This window comes from Poecile atricapillus, chromosome Z (genome assembly GCF_030490865.1).
Source record: "Poecile atricapillus isolate bPoeAtr1 chromosome Z, bPoeAtr1.hap1, whole genome shotgun sequence".
NCBI lineage: Eukaryota > Metazoa > Chordata > Aves > Passeriformes > Paridae > Poecile > Poecile atricapillus.
Genome location: NC_081289.1, coordinates 33,643,121 through 33,659,996, shown reverse-complemented (window position 1 = coordinate 33,659,996; position 16,876 = coordinate 33,643,121). Strand labels below are relative to the sequence as shown.

At 38.1% G+C, this 16,876-nt stretch overlaps 1 protein-coding gene across 7 annotated transcripts in view; it reads right to left on the bottom strand.

Moving 5' to 3' along the window:
- Positions 1 to 16,876, bottom strand: part of LOC131592952 (plasma membrane calcium-transporting ATPase 1) — a 60,642-nt gene that overhangs the window by 28,406 nt on the left and 15,360 nt on the right. For 6 of the 7 annotated variants that reach the window (XM_058864935.1, XM_058864937.1, XM_058864930.1 and 3 more), the window contains exons 2-5: positions 6,228 to 6,639; positions 1,290 to 1,487; positions 218 to 472; positions 12 to 137 (exon numbers count right to left, since the gene is read on the bottom strand). In XM_058864935.1, coding sequence (XP_058720918.1) covers positions 12 to 137; positions 218 to 472; positions 1,290 to 1,487; positions 6,228 to 6,432 — 784 coding nt within the window. In that variant the 5' untranslated portion in view covers positions 6,433 to 6,639. Of the gene's footprint in view, positions 1 to 11; positions 138 to 217; positions 473 to 1,289; positions 1,488 to 6,227; positions 6,646 to 16,876 lie in introns of those variants that run through there. The other variant, XM_058864934.1, reaches the window with a different exon arrangement.

Here is a 16,876-nt window from a genome sequence, read left to right as displayed (position 1 = left end):
ATGCTACACACCTGACAGCAGCATAGGATCTCTATCCAGAGATTTCTTAACATGATCGGATTCCCCAGTCAGCGAGCTTTCATCAATTTTGAGATCATTTCCTTGAATAAGTACACCATCAGCCGGTAAAAGGTCACCTACGAGAGATCACTGGGTTTGTTGACTGCAGTTCCTTTTTTAAAAATAAAAGAAAGTTCAACTTTAAAAACATGTTTACCATATTTCACTTGTGCAATATCTCCAACAATTATGTCAGCTACTGGTATTTGGATGACTTGGCCACCTCTGATGACTGTGAATTTCTGCTCTTGTTCAATACGGCTCTGCAATCCCCGAAATTGTTTCTCTTTACTCCAGTCATTGAAAGCTGTTACTAATACCACACAAACTACAGATAGGAGGATAGCTGCTCCTTCAATCCAACCTGCTTCAGATTCCTCCTCTTCTTCACCAACATTTACTGATCCACATACTGCAGAAAACAGGTTTTAGATTTAAGAAAGTTCACAAAGATATTTCAACAATGAATGTTTTGGCAAACAAAAAGCTTATAGTTGCTGAACATTTTCCATGCTAACCTTCTTTGCAATTTTACCTTTATTTCCATACGGGTAACACACAAAGAAGCTAAAAAACCTGAAAGCTAGAGCAACTTGAGGAAGTTAAACCACCCTGCTCACCTGAACACAAGAGAAATTGATATAGAGAATGTTGCCTGTCCTTATTTTGTTAAATGATGACATAAGAATGCCAGACTGGTAAACAACATTCTCCTTTGTCAGCATAGCCCACTTTACATTCGCCTTAACAAACTATCACTGCAAAAATTCAGTTAAATGAAGTCACAACCCCTTTATTTTCTGTTTAGAAATATAGTTTCATTTCTTAAATTATAAGGTTACCACTGTCATATCACAAAATCAAGGAAAATTTAAGACTTGCTGACTCCCCAAAGAAAGCCCATGACTACAAATTATAAATTGCTTAAATATTTGAGGCAAAGCTGAAAAAAATCCCACTTGCACAGAGACTGAATTTCAAACAAGTCCTTGTTCCTGCTGCTTGCAATTTACCTTTGGTCAGAATAATTCCAGATCATGACCAAGGAAATCTCATGTTGCCCTTTTAAGGCAAGCTAGAGTTCTAGTAATGTGCTCTCAATAAGGAACAATAAGCTGCTTTTCCACTGACTTACTGTCTCCCATCAGATTTACAGTATAGGCATGTTGAACCAGGAAAGTCAGTTGTATGATAAAAGTAGACACCTACTTTTCAAGAAGTTTACTTACATGATTCATTTCCTCCTGGAGGCTGGTAAAAAGAAAGGCCCAAGGATACTACGGCTGCAATTTCTAATATAATTAATGTAACGTCCTGTAGTGCTTCCCATACTAACTGAAGAAATGTTTTTGGCTTTTTAGGAGGTATAAAGTTCTTCCCAAAAACTGCTTCTCTCCTTTCTATATCTGCTGGATTTCCACTTAAACCTATTTAACAATAAGATAAAGTTAGTGACACTTGCACACATTTCACCCTCACATCAGAACTGTCCCACTCATGGAATCAAGTCCCACTCCATATTTCAGTAACAATACCAAAAAAGCCACGTCTCAAACATAATTACGTAAGTAATACCCTTTAAATCAGAGTCACTATAGAAAGCCAGCTATACTTTACAATTCTCACCTTGCCAAAATAAAGCTGATGGTCTACCTGCTTAATATGTCACTTAATATGACATAGGAACAGAGTAATAATAACACACATACCTTCGTTCAAAGTAAACAAGTTTGCAAGACAAGATCATTAGTAGAGTTACTACTACTGAGACTGAGTAGCACCATAAAGCTTTAGCAAGACCACAGCCCGTGAAGGCAGCTCTGGTTCCCAGTGTAGGGATTCTGTATTCAGAGACAACATCCTAGGATCCTAAAAGTAATGTAACATTTATAATGAGATGTTTATTATACTTAAAAATGTAACTATTATAATCATTGTATTTCAATATTAATTATCATATAAAATACTATTAGAAGTAGTTGAAGCTCTGCAGGCATCATATGGAAAGATTTATGATGCTGCATCCACCTGGAGTGGTGGTAGTTATTTGCTCTTCTGAAGCTTCACTTTCTATCTCCTCTCACACAGAGAGAGCCCATGTTTAGCACTATGCCAGGTCTGTCACCTCAGTTTTGTACCCATCCTCTTTCTTACATAGGATATTTGAGTCCTCCTCTGTTTCAATTCTTGTACTATCCTTAAGGGACACTAGCAGACAAGAGTGAGGGGCCTACGCAAAAGGCTACAGCATGTTTCAAGAGCTTGCCAAGATCTTAAAAATAAAGAAATACCAAGTGTTTTCAGTGCAAGGTCATGCACTCAAGGTCTTCTGTGAGCACACCTGCTGGCTACTCCTCTAGAAGTTTCCAGCTGACTAACCCACCATTCAGAATTAAGCTACTAACTCATTTTTCCAATCAAAATTGCCACATTCAAGGCATGTTCAGAGCAAAGGTCTGGATATGTCAATCATACTGACCCCAAGGTTATGATCAGCACCAGCTTAAAGGCAACTATTTTCTTACTAGCAATTTTTTTAGTAGCTAACCCATCTGCTTAGTGATAAAGGCATTGCAAACATACAAAGTAATTAAGAAGAGTAGCCACTGCAGCTGCCTTTCATAATAAGGGGGGGGGGGGTATTAAACACCTCTAACAGACATTTCCTAGAATCACATATTTCAAGACACTTTGAAAAGGCTACTGAATAGCAAAACTCAATTTTAAATGCTAACAACTTAACTGAAAAGCAAACTATGTGCAGATCTTTTCGAAAGTGAAATTAATTAAACATACTCTGAGTATATGATAAACTACATTTATTCTAACAGTCTTCAATTCACCTTGAATTGACTTTGAAGGTTTAATACAAAGAAGCAATTGTACTCATTAGCCATAACCTTACACTTCTTGCAGTTCAAGCTTTAAGGTGCTTACTTTCACTCTCAACACAAAGAGCACTGCAAGTCTATTTTCAAAATCAAGCTATACATTACAGAATCTACAGAAACTCAGGACAGCGTGGTCATTCCAAAAGGCTGGGCCATATTGCTATTTTGCAAAAGATACTACTTATCTATTCCTTTTACATGGCAGAATCTGGAAATTTACGTAATGTTAGCAACATCACTCTCTTCCTCCTTTTGCAGGGTACCACAGTGCAGAACATCAGAAGTGTACAGCAAAGTTCTTTGAAGATTGAAAAGTGTTTCCAAATGAGGCTATATAAAGTCAAGCTACTAGCAGAACCACTTAGTGAAGATTAGTAAATAAGCCTAGCACAGTCAAAAACCATTTGTATTTTTAGTGTACACTATAATACACCATGCACTATTACTGAACTTGCTTCATTTACCACACAGCTGGCAATTTCACAGTTCACAATCTACAGTCCTGAGATCAAAACTACTGTCATTACATTCTTCATTAGGTGTCTTAACTAGGGTAATTTATGCTATTTGGGGTTAAGTTTGAAGAATAATACCCAAGGGACTATTAATGCTTCATATCCAAATTTTATTAGAAATATCTGTATCTGTCCGGAATATGACAGACTTTTGCTACTAAATGTATGTCAAACATTAATTTTGCACATTTGTATACTTGCAAGCAGTAAAGTCTACTCAGTGTGGTTTTTTTAAGTAACACTGGTAAAGCTCTGCTCCCATTTCTCATTTAAATCAGCTAAGTTTGATTGAAATTTTCCCTGAAACAGACATTGCCTTACACTGTCAACAACTTCACAGCAAGAAATGGAATAAGCTGAACTCATCCACTGTGTACCATGTCAGAACCACCTGTACTTTTCCTGTGAAGCCACTAGTAATTACATAGTGGTAAGAGTGTCATGTCATAAAGAAAGCATCTGATTAGGAAAAACTGTCACAGGGCCTTGCAGATGTACAGACAAGGTTTTAGAGCGCTACTATTAGCCTAACACATTACAGTTTTCTGCAAGACCTTCCCTAGACTTTTTTCCATTAGTCTCCCTTTCTATACTTACAATTTGAATTTGACAAAAGCAGAGACCTTTACAAGAGCTCTCTGGTACTACCTTCCAAAAGTTTATAGCAGGTTATCTGACAGAGAGGTTGATTCTCTTAAAATTTCATGTTGTGGTTTAGAGTCAAAATGACACCTCTGTTGGACGCTGTTCTAACTCAATTAACCTCTTCTGAGCCTATTAACATGCTCAACTGTTGAGTCTTTGGTGTGTTTATGAGCTTCTCTAGCACTTGAAAAAGGATGGTGCCCTTTTATTAAGTCAATGACTGTATGTAACCGATTGTAGTGTACATGTAAATGTCAAATCCTTTTGAAAGTGAAAGGCCTTGATCACACAGCCCTCAGTACAGCACAACCAATCTGAAGAAAGGGCATCCAGCCCTTGAGTTTTAGTACGCTGACACTCATCGCTCCCATGCGTTAACCTGCATGTTTGTTACATTTAGAGACAAAGTGAATCCTGCAGTATATGAGCTGTTTGGTGCTTAGTGCCCCATGGCTATGTAAAATCATATGCCCACCTAGCTTGCAGTAATAATGGGCCTTTAGCCTTGCAGATCACTGTACAACAGAATATAACTCTTGGTTCAACTCCCAGTTGTAGAAAACTATATCCGTTTTCACTGAGAAGGGAAACTGCCTTTTAATGCTATTCAACAGGTCAACAGGGTAACAAAAGCCTATTGCTCCTGAGATGTGTTACACTGCTTATACACTACAGTGCTTCACACACATGCACTGTACTTTACAACTGCCAAGGAACAGAAGTTTGTACTCCTCATGTTTTACAAACTTCTTCATCCTGAAATTGGTCTACTCCCATTCACTGGTAGTTCAGCCATGTCAGCTGGCTGCTTTCAGTTTGGTAAGAGGAACCCAGTTCATGTACTGATAATTTCAGGAGTCTGGAAGTCAGGAGTCTGGCTTCAAAAGCAGATCAAGCTAAAACATGCTAAATGCAGATGTACCCAGAGGTACCTTACGGCATTAGTAGGCTGTTCTTGGTCCAAGAAGACAAATCTTTCCATAGCATTTCTGAAGAACAGAAAGCAACGGCTTCCCAGGATTAAGACAGCAGGTACTTTACTGCCACCAACATGACACCACATTGGTTAAAATCTATGTGAGTCCTTAAATGCAGAGACACTACAATTTGCCAAAGTCTTGATTTTGGTAATTCTCAATTGCTCTCAACAGCAGGACTTTGCAATAAATTTCAGTTAATGTTTTTACATATTTTTTATTTAAGTACAGTTTACTGCAAGGACTACAGCATGTAGATATATTCACAAATATCCTTAATAGTTTTCATTTACATTGGAAGAAAGCAGTAAGAAAAGGCCAGGACTTAAGAAGAACTTCTAGAAGGCTCTCAAGAAGGAGACCTAATAAATTTGTTTTCTTATTTCTTTACATTTGTGCAGTCTATCCTGGAGTAATAACTCTAAATAGCAAAAGCATCATGTAGCCACACTTTACAGAATGCCACTAAGTCCAGCATGGTAAAGACTCCATAATTGATGCTTATTTCTAGGGAATAAGATTGTGTAATCACTTTGCAAATCTTGCACTACGATTACAGGTTAATGCTTCAAGTTATAGTGACAGTTATTTTGCATAGCTCAAAAAAAATCTACAGAAACACTGCAGATTTAGAAACTAGATCCTGCTACAAAGAATTCAACATAGCACAAACAGAAAACATGTAATCAGTTTTAAAAATTGCTGCATTAGCAAATCCAAGAACTAGGTAGCCACACAGAAGCATTAATAAGCCCTGCATTAATTATTAAAACCTTGAGCTCTACAACAGCATGATCTGAATTGTGAACTATAGGTCATATGAACTGTTCAGAAAACTGATGCTTTCACAGTGAGTTGACCACTGCTATGTTACACTGCTGTTTGATATGTGGATGTTTACATCAGTGAACTTTGTTCCAACTTCATTAACACAACATCTCACATGCAGTTAGACCAACTGAAAAAAAATTGTGCTTACTTATTACCATGGAATACTTCTGTCTTAAAGGAACAAGAAACAGTATTTTGTAATGGTAACTAAAATGCTTTTACAAACTTTGTTCTATTAAAAAAAACAGTTTACTGACTAAGGCTTTTCCTAAATGGAGTTTCCTCAATAAGTTTTAAAATTTACTTACCTTCATTTGGTGAAGTTTTCAACTTTGTACAGATGCCATGTACATCACCATAGCATTCCTGTATTTTATGCAGTGCATCTGCAGCTCGAAGTTCCATAAGAGAACGGAGCTCTGCAAGAGTAACTCCAAAATCTCCATGATTAGCTTCTTTTACAGCATTTTTTACGCTGCTATATGCAACCGAGTTGTTTGCCATGTCACCCATGATGCATGCAGTCTTTAGCGTAGAGAGTTTCCAGTAAGGAACGAAATTTCAACTTAAAATATTTCCAAAAGGAAAATAAATCCTTTGGGTATGAAGACAGTCAGGAGAGCAGACACATCACCCAAGCAAGAGAGCCCGTCTGGAGAGATATCTTTGAGGTTGTCCCATGGCGTGTTCTGTTCTCCAAAGCCAAAAGGCATGTACAGTCTAGGGAGAGAATAAACACACATTCAGTTACAGAACAGCTATACTGAAATCTATTGTAAGAAAACCCTTACTCTTTTACTGAGGTTACAGAACAAATTTGTCTTTAATTTCCTGTAACATTTTTAGTTTGCGTTCCGTGGGCAAGAGTGACAAGGAAGAAAATGGATGTTTCCCATCCCAAAACAGCCTTGCATTATTGGATTTCCTTAAGTCATTAACTTTGTAACAACTGTTGCCTTTAACACTGGCATTTTCCTTCATATGTCCATATGGTTCATCATCAAGCAGCAACCTTTAAAAATACCTAAAATTAAATCTGTTTCCAGGGAAATGGAGCTTGTAGCATCCACAAGTGATGTCACATGGGGAAAGAACATGCTGAGGTTAAAAATCTCCACTTTCCAATGACACTCTCACCTCAGAGTTTGGGAAGAGCAAGCTATTTTGTGCTCCCATTAAGTCATTTGTGCAAACCTCAAGAAAAATAACTTCAACACTAAGCTAGCCCATGCATGAAGTACTTTTGTATTTTAAGTAGGATTATATCTTCAGGCAGACCTGGATAAATTCAGGCAGCTCTTAATTAATTCTTCATATCCATACAGTTCTAGCTCTGCTCCAGCCCACTTCATCACAACTCAAGCCTCACACAGTATCTCCATTTAACTCTTTGAAGACAGGGAAAAATTGCACAATACCACCTTTCCAAAGGAAGGATGAGGAGACTGAGAGCAGTTCTTCCATCTGATAATCAGGGCATTATAGCTGAGAAATTATCATCTAGCCACAGGACTCTGAACTTGCACAGGCGTTCTATACATAATCCCTGCTCAGCTGACACATCTTGCACGTAGACATGTAGCTACACAACAGTGCAGCGCACACACAAACTCCTCATGACTGTGTGAAGATTTGTTGTATGCCAAAACCAGACATCTGATCATGTAAGTCAGCTTTATTGGCATAATGGAGTGCAATGAGCATGTGTAAGAATATATTCCCCCACAGAACATGACTCCTAGGCTCAGATGAACAATAACTTGGACACTTCCAGGTCAACGAGACCCTCAGGTGTCATATGCCTAGCAAAGGCAAATATACAAAGGCAAAGCATCAGCAAACAAAACATTTCTAGCTATTTCCCTGCCCGGTTAGTGGACTGTTTGGCTGAACTGCCAAGTCTATGTTGAAGTAAAGGTATAAGCACCCAATTACCAGAAATTTAAGGTCTTGGTTCCAGGAAAGACTCAGATTTCTGCTCTGGTAATAATCAGTTGCAGCTATACTAAATCTACCATTTAAAGCACCGTGCCACAATACTTCGTTTGCTCTGAGAACAACCACTGACACTGCAAGCCCCTGACTGATGTCACCTGACCACAAGTGACAGGCTTATCTCTGGCAGAGCTACAACTTCTACAACTGCAACTGCTGTTCTCTTCCTGTCACAGGAGATTCTGAGAAAACCACTGTCCTTGGCTGTTTTCCAGAGAGTGACAAAAAGCATAAAGCAATGAATATTCACATTCATAAAACTTCCAACATTTTATAACATCAGAAAAGTCCTTAATTTAAAAATTAATTTCAGATCTTCATTGTTTTCTGTTATTTGCAAGAAAATGTTGCGAAGTTGAAGAGTTCGTGATGATGCTGTTAGCCTGCATACTAGGTTGCAGTTTTAATTAGGATTCTAATGAGTTCTGTTAAGAGTATCCTGCCAGTGAAGAATTTCATGCAAACCACGTATGAAAGGGTTTTTTTAAAGACATGCCACATTCTTATCTAATGCCCAAAAGCTGGATGTTGCTGTCCAGCTGGGAGCCTAGGAGGATTTGTCAGCTGGCATCTGATCATAAGCTATGACAGTGTAACAAGAAGCAGATCAGGCAAATGAGTTTGTATAGCTATGGAGAAGATGCTGCAGCTGCTAATTAGGCAAAAATAGACCAAGCAGAAGGCCCCACAACCAATTTCATCAAACTTGATTCAATTTTAATTAAGAAAAGCTCTGTTCAAGCCTCTAGCAGGAGCCCAGTACTTGATGCCCAAATACACCCAAATCCAGGAGAAAAGGATAGGAAAAGCTACAGGTCTAGTCACTGTTCACTTGTCATCAAAAAATTTTAAGACTTTCTCTCTCCATATATGCGCAGAGTGGGCAAAATGTGCTTCCATATGAAATTAAACCTAAGAGTAATAACTCTGCTTAGTCATAACTCAGTGTGCTCTGCACTCCAGTTCTAGCCTCTCTATGCATCTATATCAATTCTTACTAATAAATAATAATCCAGATTTGTCATTAATAAGTTTATACTGAAGGGAGTCCTCATGTGCTCTAAGTGCCATCTAACATACCAATGGGCCCTTAGGGTTCACAGGCAAATTTAATAAGTATGCATTAACTACAAAAACAGTGCAGCTCTACAGATCAGCTCTAGTAGTAATACAAATTATTTGGTACATCCATGTTAGCAAAAACTGTGGAAAATTGAAAAGAACAGTGTGAAGACTTCAAATTCTGAATACTGAGCAAGTGCAAGATGAAGATCATAAAAAGTTATGAAAAAAACTTATAAACATTATCAATTTTTTGCACAAAATCAGATCAGGATCTGCTTCAGTAGTCCATTTTTACCAGACATGTCAACAGAGAGCACAACATACCTGTCATACAGGTACAGGATGGACTTGCAACTCACCTTAAACTTCCAATCTGTTAATATCTCAAGTTTTAAATTCAAGAAACAGTTATCAAACTAAAACTCATTTGTATAGCCTATTTAAAGTTTCATTCAGTTGAAGTTTTGTCTTAGTGTCCAGCTTAAACAAGCTGCATACAAAAAATAAAGATGTCTATCTCTTATTAGACACATCAACTTTTGCATAATCCTTTATCTGACACTTTGTTTATCCCTTTATATGACTGAGACAAGGAATAACTTTAAAATCTATTCTCTATCACACTCAAGTGACTAAAAAGCTTGACTGCAGAGGCACATTTCAGTAGCAGCACTCTCATAGGTAGTAGTATTCAGATACTTATATAAATCCCTCTGAGAAGACCTTGCTGCTCTTTTGCTGTAGCAACTTTACTGACACATCATATCATTGTAGCTGCTTATGAGGAGCAACTTCCTCACCCAAATCAAATTACTATTTATTGCTAAGGGACTGTGTTTTGCTACCAAAGACACTACTTCAAACCCATAACCCATTAAACAAAGGTTAGACAACTTTACCAGTGTTGGAAGTTCATCAACATCACAAGTTTCTGTAGTTGGACTGGAGAAAGGAAAAGCTCTAAACAGGAATCTACATGTAGAGATGCTTACCAAAGTACAAAGACACTATAGATTACTTGTTTAGTGCTACCAGAACATCCTGTGCTGACCAAATTAGAAGCTGCAACATGCTTTTTGAAGTGCATCTGTGGTGGCACAATTACTATTGCCCAGATGCACTGGACCCAGCATACCTTAGACCCCTATCCAAGCTATTCCTATGATTATATTTACATTTAATACTTGTGTCACTAACCTACAAGGAAATACAGTTTTCTTAATCAATGTTAAAACACTTAAGCACATTTACACCTCAAGAGTCAAAGCTTCAGCAATTATAAATCTTGTGTTTTTCAATTTAATTTATACATCTGCTTGAACAGTATGCATTGAGATATTGAGCATTAGCTGGTAGCATTTGACCTTCAGCAACACACTAAAACTGGGTCCTGTAATATAGGAAAGGGCTTGCAAAGTGATTATCTCAGGAAAGCCTTTGTTTAATCTAATTAGTTCAATGAATGCCAGACAGATCTGCATACCAAGAAGCTGTTGTGATAAAAACTGTCCCCATATGTTTCAGCTGTCATGCCTTTTAACCTGCTCACAGCTTCAAAGATACTGAAAAAACATAATATGTTTTTGCATACTTTAGTTTGGGTGTGACCCACAGCTTCAAGACATCACACAACATTGCAGGGGTGGGGGGAAGAAAGAAGGGAAGATGTCTGCAATATTATTTATAATGGAATATTATTACTATGAAAAGTAACTGTGACTGAGAAAGTAACCTGGAAATCACACTGAAATTGACTGAGGTCTTGTGCTCTGAAGGGTCAAACTTTTTACTGTAAGAGACAGATCCTCCCACCTACTTGACAGGCTACAGAAACCCCCCAGCTGTTTCACAAGGAATATGAATGAATGCTAATGAAGCAAAACGTTAGTACAGAATAGTATGCATTTACAAGTCACTACTCTGATAAGTTAAAATGTGCCTAACTGAACAAATAGGAGTTAAATAATTTCAGTGCTATGCTGTTGTTTTAGATCAAACATCTCAGCCTGGTTTATGATGAGACAAGTACAAGTAGACTGAAGAACTAAGAGGCAAAGGGCACAAACAAAGTTTTTAGCATATCATCTTCAGCCTTAAATATGCCCAACAGAGCTGTAATGACAAGTTTCGGTTGTTACAGCTTATGTGCTATAAATGGTGAATTCATCAAAGGTCACGACTTTTGCTTAGTTTTCAAAGAGAAATCTGATTTAATTCTGAAGCTTAATCTCCTGGGAGGCAGATGTACTTACCTATCTGAAATAAAAACTGTCCTAGATACTGCATTGGATCTAAACACTGGTATTGTCCCTGCTCATTGCAGGGAGGTTGGACAAGATGACATTTAAAGATCCTTTCAAACCCAAATTATTCTGTGATTTATTGCACTTAATCTAAGGCATTTCTGCTGCCTACTGTGATTGACTCTTGTAGAAACTGTTTCATCCATTGGTGGTTTCCTTCCTTCAAGACCCCAAATTTATTTCTTATTGAAATGATAGCAAACAAATTAAGACTTCAGCAGTCTGAGGTCAGTTTAGTAGTAGTATAAATTAGCAGTGTTCACACACAGGTTCTGCAGCATTTTCCTGCTATTTTGGTAGTAGCAAGGAAAAATTGTACAAGTCTTGAAGGTGAGTTATTATGGCACGAAGGACATAAGCTTCTCTTACAAAGCAGCTTGGTCCACAGCCTCTGCCAGGAGCCCAGTAAGCAGACATTTTGTTATGCCATCAGCCATCTGCACAGGCCTGTATTGCCCTGCCTTGTCCAAGGCATGGCCTCTCCCCACCCACAAAAAAACTCAGATCCAGCTGAATTGACACCTGCATTAAGAAACAAGATTAGAAAGTGCTGTAGAGAATAGCCTGAGTAGGAAACTATTTTATCAAATGTTTAAACTAATCATTAGGTAACCAAATAGAGGTAACAAATGAGATATTACTGATCCAAAAATAGACTGATACAACAATAAGGGCTATGACCACAAGAAAAACCTATGACCACTTTCAAGGAACATCAGACTTTGAGACATACTGGAAAATCCCAGAGCACAAAACCACCGTGATCATCATTACAGGAAACATCAAGTGTTCCAGGTGTTTGAAATACTAGGCTTTCATAGTCACCTATTTCATATTGCATTGCTGGCTTGTCCACAAGATGACAAACACTTAAGACAAAACCGAGCAAAAGCGTCAAGTTTTCAACCACTGAAAACACTTCTGCAGTCCACAGCTCTGATCAACACTTGGACAGCAGCTTCTCTCTTCTCCACCCACAGGCCCTGAAGCTTCCTTCTCTGTACTTCCTTTTCCTAGGCCCATCTACTTTCTGCTTTGTGATGACACCACAAACTAAAAGCTACATTCAAGAGGACTGTTTGTGATACCAGGTTACTCCAGTTTAAGAAAGACTATAATCCCAGTGAAAAAAAAAAGTTTTAACCTCTAGAAGACTCTGTCCCATCCAGAATCATTTTCAGTGTGTTCTAGTACCTAAAATACATTTACTGTGTGTATGTCAGCTTCCTCATCTAACTTGAGGTGAGTGAAGGCAGCTGATGGCTGGAGACAAACCTGCTGGTGTTTGAAATGCAAGAAAAAAATGCTTGCCCAAAACTCATCAATATTTTCCTTTCCTTCAGATCCACCGAGTCCTAAATAAGATGACTGAGGATTTCAAGTCTCTTAATCCTGCACAGTTAGGATAATTATTCTGTAAACAAAGTTCTTTTAACAGATCTGTCATATTAATAGCTAAATATATAAACCTAAAAGTGAGTTAAAAAAAAAATAAAAGTAGTAAAGTCATCCATTAACAAGTATTCACATTACTAGGTTCATGAACAACTTGCCACACTTTTCTAATCAACATTTGTCAAAATGATACGGACAAAAACGACAAGATAAAGCTGAACTTTTTTTAAAAAAATAGGGTGGCAGCATGGCAACCAACTCACTAAAATGACGAATCTTAAGACTACAACAGAGTTTACTGGCATTCCCAAACTGCAAAATGTGCTCTGGTCACAAACTCTGACAGGTGTGTGTTAAATGAGGCATATGACATCACTATATGCAACTAAGTTTCAAGTAAAGGTAAAGTGAGATGGCTCCAAATTTCATCCAACAGAGATGGAATTGGATTCCTGGATTTCAGTTACTTGTTGTGTTTAAAGCTCAGTGCAATGCATCCAGCTGGTCAGTTCTGACCAGCAGCTGACTTCATCAGTTATTCCTACAGGTATATGACTTGTCTTGAGAAATCTTTTCACTTTTTTTTTTTTTTTCCACAGAACTTATGTTTACCATTTCATCCTGTTTTGAGCACTCCCCATTTTTTCTTTCAGAAAGCATTCTTTTATGCTAATATCCATTTATGCAGAGCAGTAAGCTGCTGACTGTGATCATGCTTCATGACATCAAAGAGACGCAAAAAGCTCTTTAGATTTATGATCCTTCAGGCAAAAGGCTAAAGTCCATTCTTACCTGATTTATTTTGTATTCAGAAAACCTCAAAAGGAATTTAAAATTTGTCTTAAAACTACTAGGAAATATTTATGCCTATGAGATTAAGCCTAATTACTTCCATAAAGTCATTCTGTATGTAACCAATTCCTTTCTATTAGAGCAGTAAAATTAACTTAGGTAAAGTTTTAAGGCTTTTCTTGCTACTTTGGACTAGCTTACTGCTCCATATAAACAGTACCACAAAATAGTCTATACTGTAAATAACCAATATACAAGTTTTGATATTAATGTAGTAGAGGATCCATTTATGATCCTCAAAATCACCATCCCAACCAAGAAAGGGTCTGGAATGTAGGAAAAATAAAACAAAAACCTCAGGTCTTGTCACCCAATGACACGCAATGAGCCCACACTATGGCGCTAATTAGATATATGTTTTGTCTTTGTGAACAAAGTTTAAGAAACTTCCCTCTAGGTCTGTAACAAGCCAGTCTGAGAACTTTCATCTTCAGATTTTTCACAGGTCTTCTGAAAATAACAGATCACTGTACATCCTTATCCTCAAACACCTTCAAAAAGCCTTATTTCTTCAGAAACCTACATTTTGAAAGCTATGCTAGCTTCTCCTGAAAGTCATTAATTCCTGTCTGCCAGAAATACACCAAACAAACTGGCTAAAAGAGTCATTCTGAGAAAATCCCTTTCAAAAATTGCAATTATGTATGCCATCTTCTCTTCCTAAGGAGACAGTTTTGGTTTTTTTTTTAATTCAAATATCATAACTAGTCCACATTTGAGCAGCACTTTGAGAAATACTTCACAACTTTGCTGTTCCTGCTAGTTATGGCAAGAGGTTCAGGGGTCCTTTTTGTTTGTGGAGTTGTTCTGTTTCAGTTTTGGTTGGTTTTTTTTTGGTTTTTTTTTTGCTTGTTTTCGTGGGGGTTTTTTATGGGTTTGTGGTTTTGTTTTGTTTTTTGTTTGGTAAAGATTTGTTACCTCAATATTTGAATTTGAGAATCCAGTGTATGGCTTTGCAGAAGCACAAGAGTGAAATCTCTTGCAAAATTCTTTATTATGATTATACTTGTCATCCCTTTAGCTCTTTTCGATAAGTTTTGAGAGCTTAGATCACTAATTCATTCTACTGGGCCTCCTCTTTCTGGTACAGTGTAAGAAGCATGTTCAGTAGGCTTCACCTCATAGTATTATCTGACATATTTTATGATTTAGTCAGACTACATATTGCTTTATCCTTCAGGGACATCTCCAGTTTCAAAACTAGTCTTTCCTCATGATAATACTTTTCCATCTCTCTGAAGTCTGACCCACTTATAGGCTAAGTTGTCATGCTTTATGCACTGTCACACACTTCTAGCTACTCCAAACTTTCTAATTGATGCAGGGTTGGTTGCTGGTCTGGGATTGTTTTACCCACATTGAAGCATTACTGCAATACAGGTATTGGCACCTGTCTGTAGAATGATGGTAAATTAACTGCTCCATGATCAGTAGATACATGACAATCCTATGTCCACCATCCAATATAAGATAACAAATACCTCTCTCAGCAGTTCGTTTCTTTAACATAGACAGGCAGTATTAGTAGACAGAAAGCACAAAGCTGAGATTCCCATCACAGCATTTGTAACTCTAGCAAAGCAGCAAGTCTGTCACATCCTCAGGTGACCAAAGGTATGGCTGTGCTACAGGGACATGGTGTAACACTCCCACTCACAGAGGTCCTGAAGCAGCTCTCATTATTTGACACTAACAACACTGCAACTTACACCTGCCCCCTTATCCTTTCTCAGTGGGAAAAGCCATTGCCTCTGCCAACTGCTTTAATGGAGCTGCATCCATGAGTGTGGGAGGTCTGCTGTTTGCAGCAGTCACACAGGCAGCCCCGGGCCCAGAAGGCACACTTCTTGTGTGCTTTTCTACTCTTCTCTACAGCCAATGAGAGAAGATATTTCATTTTGGGTCCTGCTCTAAGTCCATCTCTTGTGGGATATACAGCACTCCAAACAGTTTTGCCACTTCTTCCTTTACTAATGTCTTTTTCTTTTTTTTTTCACTGCTCTTGCTTTCTCCGTGTACTTCTATGATCTTTAAAAATAAACAATTTATTTCCTAGCCATTAAATCTGCCCCACTCCAGAATCCAATAAGCAAGAAATCACCATGCCATGTTCCCAAGCTTCCACCTTCCCACTAGCTGTGATGGTAGCCATACACTTCATGGTTCCACATCTGTGAGTAGGCTACCTGTACTCATGTGGTGCAGAAAGCTGTCATCCAAAAAGGATCTCCCCCACCTCAGTGAAAAAATTAAATAGCAGCATTTCTACTGTCTGAACAAGTTTTCCCACAAGACACCTGAAGGTGCTCATTTATTTGTATAAGCCATACATGCAATGTGGATATGCCAGTTTAAGGGACAAGATACACATTCAGCCAATGCTAGAAGCATCTTTATCTTGGAACTATATGGCTGCCACCTTTAAGATAACATTAAATCTCCCTTCAAGGAAAGGTTCCTCTTCCCTCTGTTATTTGAAGTTGTAGTGGGTTGAGCAAACCCAAGACACAAATCAAGCGACGTGCCACTAAACAAATAGCATTACCCATCACTTTCCAGTGAAGGGCAGACACTGTTTGTTTAGACTGAACAGCAAATTCACCTGTCAGACAATGGCTCAAGCAGATTTAGTAAATTTAGTTGATTTCTCAGTTTTGGTAAGCTATATAAAATTGCTATGCAAACTGGCTATGTGTAATTAATAATCACAGCTTCATTTCTGAAGTCTTCAGTTGTGAAGAACTTTATTGTGCATAACTCCTTAGGTTTCTGAGATTACAAAGACATCAGTGCTTGATGAATTCATTAGAAAAAAGCAACTCAGGAAAAATGCAAATAAAACCATGTTCCATGATAATAATTATAGGTCCTATACCACACAGTAAAGGAAATCCCTTCTCCAGTTTCCTATGAACCAAAGGCCTTAAGTCTTCGCTAGCATCAGTGGATCCTAATACACTTTGCAGACAGCTCTGCTTCCAGTCTAATCAGCAATCATTCAAATTATGAGGTGAGCTAAGTGTCTAATTTAGTTCTGGCACAAGTCCCCTAGGCAGGGAAAGGCCATGCCTTGAAGAACTCCATTGCAACCAGCTGAACCGACTCAGTGCTGAGGATCAGCTATTAGATTCCCTTCACTCCCCTGCCCTATCAAAGCACAAGGCAGCAGAACTAAAGCGGTAAACCAGCAGGCGCTCAGATGCCTGGAGCACAACTACCTTTGGCATACAGTGAGGTGTCAGTCTTCTGATAAGGTAGCTCTGAATCCTCAGCAGCAATTGCTAGCTTAACAAGCTTCATATTTGTCCTTACGAAAGGCAGTATCTGGATTGAGAGCCTAATGCACT